Source organism: Staurois parvus, unplaced genomic scaffold (genome assembly GCF_062004578.1).
Source record: "Staurois parvus isolate SC_StPar_1 unplaced genomic scaffold, SC_StPar_1.0 ptg001818l, whole genome shotgun sequence".
Lineage (NCBI taxonomy): Eukaryota > Metazoa > Chordata > Amphibia > Anura > Ranidae > Staurois > Staurois parvus.
Genome location: NW_028319614.1, coordinates 122,501 through 129,924, shown reverse-complemented (window position 1 = coordinate 129,924; position 7,424 = coordinate 122,501). Strand labels below are relative to the sequence as shown.

Genomic DNA, 7,424 nt, shown 5'->3' with positions numbered 1-7,424 from the left:
AGGAGGGAAAGCCTCAAATGGTAATTGCAAAAGAAGTTTAATGTTCCCAAAGTGCTGTATCAAAGCACATTAATAGAAAGTTACGTGGAAGAGAAAAGTGTGGAAGAAAAAGGTGCACAAGCAGAAGGGATGACCGCAGCCTGGAGAGGATTGTCAGGAAAAGGCCATTCAAAAGTGTTGGGGACTTTCACAAGGAGTGGACTGAGGCTGGAGTCCGTGCATCAAGAGCCACCACACACAGACGGATCCTGGACATGGGCTTCAAATGTCGCATTCCTCTTGTCAAGCCGCTCCTGAACAACAAACGTCAGAAGCGTCTTACCTGGGCTAAAGAAAAACAGACCTGGTCTGTTGCTCAGGGGTCCAAAGTCCTCTTTTCTGAGCAACTTTTGCATCTCATTTGGAAACTAAGGACCCAGGTATGGAAGAAGAATGGAGAGGCACACACTGCAAGATGCTTGAACTCCAGTGTGAGGTTTCAACAGTCTGTGTTGATTTGGGGAGCCATGTCATCTGCTGGTGTTGGTCCACTGTGCTTCATTAAGTCCAGGGCCAACGCAGCCATCTACCAGGAGATTTTAGAGCACTTCATGCTTCCTTCCGCAGACGAGCTTTATGGGGATGCTGACTTCATTTTCCAGCAGGACTTGGCACCTGCCCACACAGTCAAAAGCACCAAAACCTGGTTCAATGACCGTGGGATTACTGTGCTTGATTGGCCAGCAAACTCGCCTGATCTGAACCCCATAGAGAATCTAGGAGGCATTGGCAAGAGAAAGATGAGAGACATGAGACCGAACAATGCAGAAGAGCTGAAGGCCACTATTGAAGCATCCTGGTCTTCCATAACATCTCAGCAGTGCCACAGGCTGATAGCTTCCATGGCACGCCGGATTGAGGCAGTAATTGCTGCAAAAGGGGCCCAAACCAAGTACTGAGTACATACTGTATGTATGCTTATACTTTTCAGAGGTCCGATATTATTCTATGTACAATCCTTGTTTTATTGATTGCATGTAATATTCTAATTTTCTGAGATTGTGGATTTGGGGTTTTCATGAGCTGTAAGCCATAATCATCACAATTATGACAAATCACGGCTTGAACTATCTTGCTTTGCATGTAATGAGTCTATCTCATATATTAGTTTCACCTTTTAAGTTGCATTACTGAAATAAATGAACTTTTGCACGATATTCTAATTTTTCGAGTTTCACCTGTGTGTGTGTGTGTATATATATATATATATATATATATATATATATATATATATATATATATATATATATATATAGACTTGCAGCTCTACTTGGTCAGTATCACCAGGGGGACAGTCTCCAAGGCAAGTTATTTTTGAACAACGTTGTTCATTTTAGGGGTTGGATGGTGAGTTGTCAAAATGTGTGCACAGTATTCTGCTTTTAATTTCTGTATTCTTCTAATATTTTCAATTTAGTTAAGCTTTCCAGTAGCTTCAGGGGTGTCTTTTCCCATTTTTCTTTTCTATATTTATTGTTCATATGTAGTATGTGGTGAAAACCACCTTATTATAGGTCCAGCATTAGTAATAGCTACAGTATGTCTTTGCTAGTCCTTTAGTTATCTTGAGTTTGCCTACAGATTTTTTATTTTTTCCTTGACACTATAAAATTACCTTTTGCATGATATAACCCAGCAGTATATGACCTGCTGTGTCTAAATGGAGAACAAAGAAAAAAAGATTTTTGTGTAGACTAATGCTGAGGGCAAGCCACAGTCCTGTAGACCAATGTAAGCAGCATGTGGGGGGCAATGCAATATGAATTTAGGGTAGCCAGAACATATAATGTAGGTTAATATTTTAACATTTTGATCTTTGTGAGGTCACAATTATGATGTGATATCTATCTATCTGCATTTTGTGGTAGTATAACAACTCTTGGTACTAAGATTTAAACTTGACTAAGGCTAACATATAAAATGACTATATTTAAGTGCTGTTTAATACATTTTCAATATTTGTCTGTTTTTATGTTACCGACATTTGTTACAGATACATAGGTTTTCATTTACTAAAACTGTAGGGTGCAAAATCTGGTGCAGCTCTGCAGAGAAACCAATCAGCTTCCAGGTTTACTTTGTCAAAGCTTAACTGCATAAGCTGATGTTAGAAGCGGATTAGCTATCATGCACAGCTGCACCAGATTTTGCACTCTTCAGTTTTAGTAAATCAACCCCATACTGTACATGTCTCACGCCAAAAAATAAATGTTTTCCATTAAACACCGCAACGAGCCTGAAAATGCAACTCACTTCTACTAAACAAATGTACATACTTTGCTTCAAAATTAAAAATTACATAAACAATATTTATTGCCAATATATATATATATATATATATATATATATATAGTAAACTATTTAGCTGAATAGATCTTTCATGTCTGGAATACTCTACTGAAATATAGCCCACCTCACATAAGGGTTCCCTTGCTGCCACCTACTCTTTATCTGATGGCTGAAGACAAAGCCTGCATTAACAAAACAAATATTCACTGGATTATGCCTTCTTTACAGACTGAAGATGGGTTTGTTGCATCTCACTGTTACTACAGACATGTTGTTTAAACAATTTTCAATATTAGCTGTGTCATTCAGATCAATATGCTTTTGTAGATCTTAATATAAAAACATTTAATGAACATATGCTTGATAATGTAAAAGAAAGGCAAAATGAAGCATTTCAGCAGCAAAGTGCATACAAAAATCCAGCACAGTAGACAAAACGAGGTGAGAATTCAGAGAAAGTATGGTGTGGTTGTTCTTGGTGGGATCACCCGTTCTGAATCTGGAACAGCACGAAATAGTTTTGGCTCTCGAGTGTTTACATCCTTGAAAACCATTATGGAGGCGATGTTGCCACAGCGGTAACAGTAGTTCGGTGCTGACCAGACTGTCACCAGCTTTTCATCAAACATGAATTTGTAGCCTTCATGTACTAGCTGGTGTGCACGACAAATGAGCTTCAAGTTGTTTATGTGAACAAACTGCAGAATAATAAAAACAAGAGAGTTAAATCTCTCAAAGCAAAGTAAAACATGCATTTCACAAACAAAATTTACAATTTTCAATAATAAAAAGGGCACGAGGAGCCGGAGTGTATACTTTCTTTACACTAAATACAAAAAAAAAAAAAAAAAGCACCACTGAGTGAATTGTTATACAATGCGCCTTCTGTCACGGTTCTCCATTAACTTTATATATTTTTACTTTATTACAGGTACTTGTACAGCACCGTCAATTTACGCAGCGCTTTATATACACATACATATATATATATATATATACACACACATATATGTGTATGTATGCCAGTGCTAGAGGATCTAAAAACAGAGGTAACTTGTTGAATCTAGAGGCCAGGATATCTACATGTCTGGGTTCCACCATCTCCTACATAACCATGTTGAAGATGTTGGGGTGAAAAGCTCATTATATAGTTGATAAGACTGAATAAAGACGCCAGTCCATTTAGTGTCACATCCTTCCCTTTCTAACAGTAAAGAACACCCTTCATAGTTAAAGGTTCAACCACTTCTCCAATTTTAATAAGCGACCATGTTTCTTCTTAAGCTCACTGAAACTGAATAGTTTCCTCACTATGCTAAAATAACCATTGAGGTATTTTTATTACCATCATATCTCCTCTCTCAAATGCCTTTTTTCCAGGTAGAAAAAGTTTAAGGTTTGTAGTCGTTCCACATAACTGAGGTCCTCCAGAGAAGAGCAACAAAGCGAATAGGGAGACTGGAGTCTCTCCAGTTTTAACACATCCTTCCTGGGTATTAGTGACCAGAACTGGACAGTATACTCAAGAAGTGGCTGAGCCAGAGTCATGTAAAATGGTAAGATTATAGTTTTATCTCTTGAAAAAAAAAATACCTTTTTATGCATGCTAATATTCTGCTTGCTGCAGCTTGGCATTGCATGTCATTGCTGAACATGTGATCTAGGACCCCCAGATCTTTTTAAATTTGGGAATCCCCCAATGATTCTCCTCCCAGCGAGTAACTTGTATTCATGTTTTTGCTCCCAAGTAGATGGGAAGGTTTAGTAGAGAAAAAGAAAAACAAACAAAAAAAAAAACTGAGAAATTCTTTTTTTCCAAAGCCATTTGTGTTTTTCTGGGGAAAAAAAAGTGTGGAATGAGTTCTTTTAAAATGATAAATATATCTGTGACATGGTATTTGACCACTTCCTGCCTGGACTATTGCAAAAATGATGGCATGGCAGGCCTTTTGACATTCCAGATAGACGTCATATGACGTCCTCCATGAACACGGCCGCTGCCGATACCATGCGATTGCTGTGATCAATTACAGCAGATCACATGACAATTGGCATGAATCAAAGCCATTTATTGTTTACATTTACAATTGTGTTGCTAGCTGTTATTAGTCACAGTGATCAAATAGTACAGACAGGGTCAACCACAGCCCATCTGTACCATGCAATTAGCTGTGGCCAATTACAGCTAATCACAACAATACACACTGAATTACTCTATTTAATTCAGTAAACATGTTTGCCTATAGAAGTGAAAGTCACCTCTTTCTCCAATATAGCCCTTCAGTCCCTGAAATCATTTTTTTAGGACACTCCACCTTCCCCTAACTTGGTTCCAATATGTGCCATGACAGCTGGCTTCTCCACAGCTCCACCCAACAATCTATCCATCTAATCTGCGATGTGCTTAACCTGAGCATCCGGCAAACATTGCTCGTCGTTCATGGTCTTTGTGACAGAATGCCCTCTGTCCCTCTAATAATTGAATCCCCTACTACCAAATCTGCCTATCCTTTCCTTTAGCCTTGCCCCTGTCCTCACTGGTGGAGTTATTCCCCAGGCAGCTTGAGGAGTTGTTCTGCCACTTGAGTGATCTCCCTAACATCACACAACAAGGCCTACTTATTGGGATGAGCCAGTTTAAGCCCGGCCCCCCTAACAATCTGTCAGTCAACTACTGGGGTCTGACGTCTGCACCTACATATCTCCACCCACCTCTGTATTGGCCCGTTAGGACCTGATGGGTGATACTTCGCAGTGTTGCTAGCTGCTTCGCTAGATTCAGGACCTTGGTTTCCAAGGAAACAACTTGCTCATGTTTTGTGCAGCAACATTCACCACTGAATAGATGCTCAAGGAATGTATACCTTTCCCGTTGGACATGGTACCCACTAATGTAATGGGGATAATCTTAGATTAGGACTTATATTTTAAACAAATAAGTGTTAATCTCCCTTCCTGACTCTGGTATTTTGAAATCTGAGCCCTGGGTAATCTCTAGCTGTTTGGAGTATCCTGATCACACTGCCCCCGGCATCCTCTCCTCCTGCTCCCTAATCACACAGCTTCCGTCATCCTCTCCTCGTGTTCCTGCTCCTTCTTCCTGCCTCTGCTCCTTGACCACAGAGTACCCGGCATCTGCAGCTCCTCCTCTTTGTCACATGACCCTTGGTGTGCCCTCCCTTCCTATTCCCATCTGCAAATCACCCAGCTCTATCAACCCTCAGTGCTCAAAATGCTCTCAGCTATGCACACTGGCAGCCAACAGTACCCACAATACTCCCAATTACACTCCACCCTCAGTACTCCCAATAACTTTATGACCTTAGTACTCACAATAACACTAAGATCTCAGTACTTCACGGCCCTCAGTACTCACAATACTCCCAAATACACTCCTCAGTGCTCACATTACTCCCAATTACTCACAGCACCTCAGTACTCACAGGCGCCCTCACACAGCCTTAGCCCTCACTTCTGCCACTCCTGAGACCAGCACTGCCAAATCTCCTCTGGGTTCACTGCTCAGCCCACCAACTGATGCAGTGTAAGCCCACTCTCAACTCCTCCAGTATCCAGCCCGTCTCTGTCAGATGCAGCATGAGGCAGGCATCAGGATGGCCAAGGATATGGACAGTAGAGATTGCTGGACAGTGTTTCTCTGTCCATGAGATGATCTGGTTTGCTTCCTTCAAGCCTACAGGATTTCTGGTACCCGCTTAGTGACTGATTTAGGCCACAGTCATGGTGTTGGCATCCTATTTGGTGCCTTAGCAGAAAGGGTCCAGTGGTGCAGAACCATCCTTATCACTCAAGGATCCAGGATGTTGGCTTCTTCCCATGTCCATGCTCCAGCTCCCCACAGTTTGAAAGACTGACATGTTATTTTGCAGTGATATGGCAGAAAACATTTCATTGTCAAGTCTGGGTTGGAGATCCACCAAGCTAGGGAATTCTCTGCCTGGCTGGACAGAAGCATGCGTAGGTCAAGAAAAGAAGCATGCTTGTTCCATGCCAACAGGATATAGTGTTGGAGAGGTTTCATATTAAATGTGGGAATGGTACAGCCTCAGGTGAGGACATCAGTAGACCCAGAACTCTCAAGGACAATTTCAGAGGGGCAACTCGCTGGTCTCAAGACCTGAGCCTAAGGTTTGAGAGAGAACAGTTTTTTCTCAGAGTAAAACCTTTGCTGGGCTAGGTCTAGAATATCCAGGTATTCCAGGAGGAGAGAAGGTTGGAGAGCAGATTTTTGAATGTTGCTCATCCAGCTAAAATCCTGAAACATTTGAACTGTCCTTTGGAAAACTGAAGATAGCTAAAAGGGAGAGAGTATTTCAAAATCTGGTCATTTAGATCAGCCTTTTTCAACCAGGGTGCCTTCATGTTTTTTCAGGGGTGCCTTGACAAACTGCATAGAAATCGCCCAAAAATGGTATACATACCAGTGGGTGGATCAAGCCTGGCCTTTAGTTACATAAAGCCACAGGTTTTCATTGCGCACCATTACAACCTTCCAGCCACCAGCATCCTAACAACCAATGGTGTCAACAGTTGAGGAGGACTTCGGGCCCCTGCACAGCATCTTTGTTTGCTCCTCCCCTGCCTCTATCAGCACTGGGGTCACATTAGCTGAGTGAGGGAGAGAAACTGAAGAAGAGAAACATTGGAATACTAGTAATTACCAGTTGGAAAATGTGTATTTGCTTTGGAAGGCTAAATCACCTCTAACTTTGGTTGTCCTACACGTGTGGATGTCACTGTGTTATGTAAAACTATTAGTTTAGTTTTTTTTATGTTTTAGAATGGGGTGCCTCAAGATTGTGCAGAATTTTAAAGGGTGCCTTGGCTGATAAAAGGTTGAGAAACACTGATTTAGATCACCTGTGACCTGGATGCCCTGAATTCTATTTTTTTTTAATACAAACTAGTTTATTGAAAGAGTAATAAACAAATCACCCAAAGGGATACATATTGCTTCACATATCTCAGGTATAACAAATGATTAGAGGAAGGTGAAAATTATTGAAATGTGAACATATAAGAACAAAAGGAAAAAAAACAAAACAGATTAAACATATAGGAGCCCATTTCTTGGA

The 7,424-nt window shown here is 40.9% G+C and overlaps 1 protein-coding gene across 1 annotated transcript in view; it reads right to left on the bottom strand.

Moving 5' to 3' along the window:
• Window positions 1-2,647: 2,647 nt before the first annotated feature.
• PPP6C (protein phosphatase 6 catalytic subunit) overlaps window positions 2,648-7,424 on the bottom strand; it is a 119,433-nt gene continuing 114,656 nt past the window's right edge. Inside the window, exon 4 of the mRNA XM_089664035.1 lies at window positions 2,648-3,026. Coding sequence (XP_089520161.1) covers window positions 2,778-3,026 — 249 coding nt within the window. The 3' untranslated portion in view covers window positions 2,648-2,777. The remainder of the gene's footprint in view (window positions 3,027-7,424) is intronic.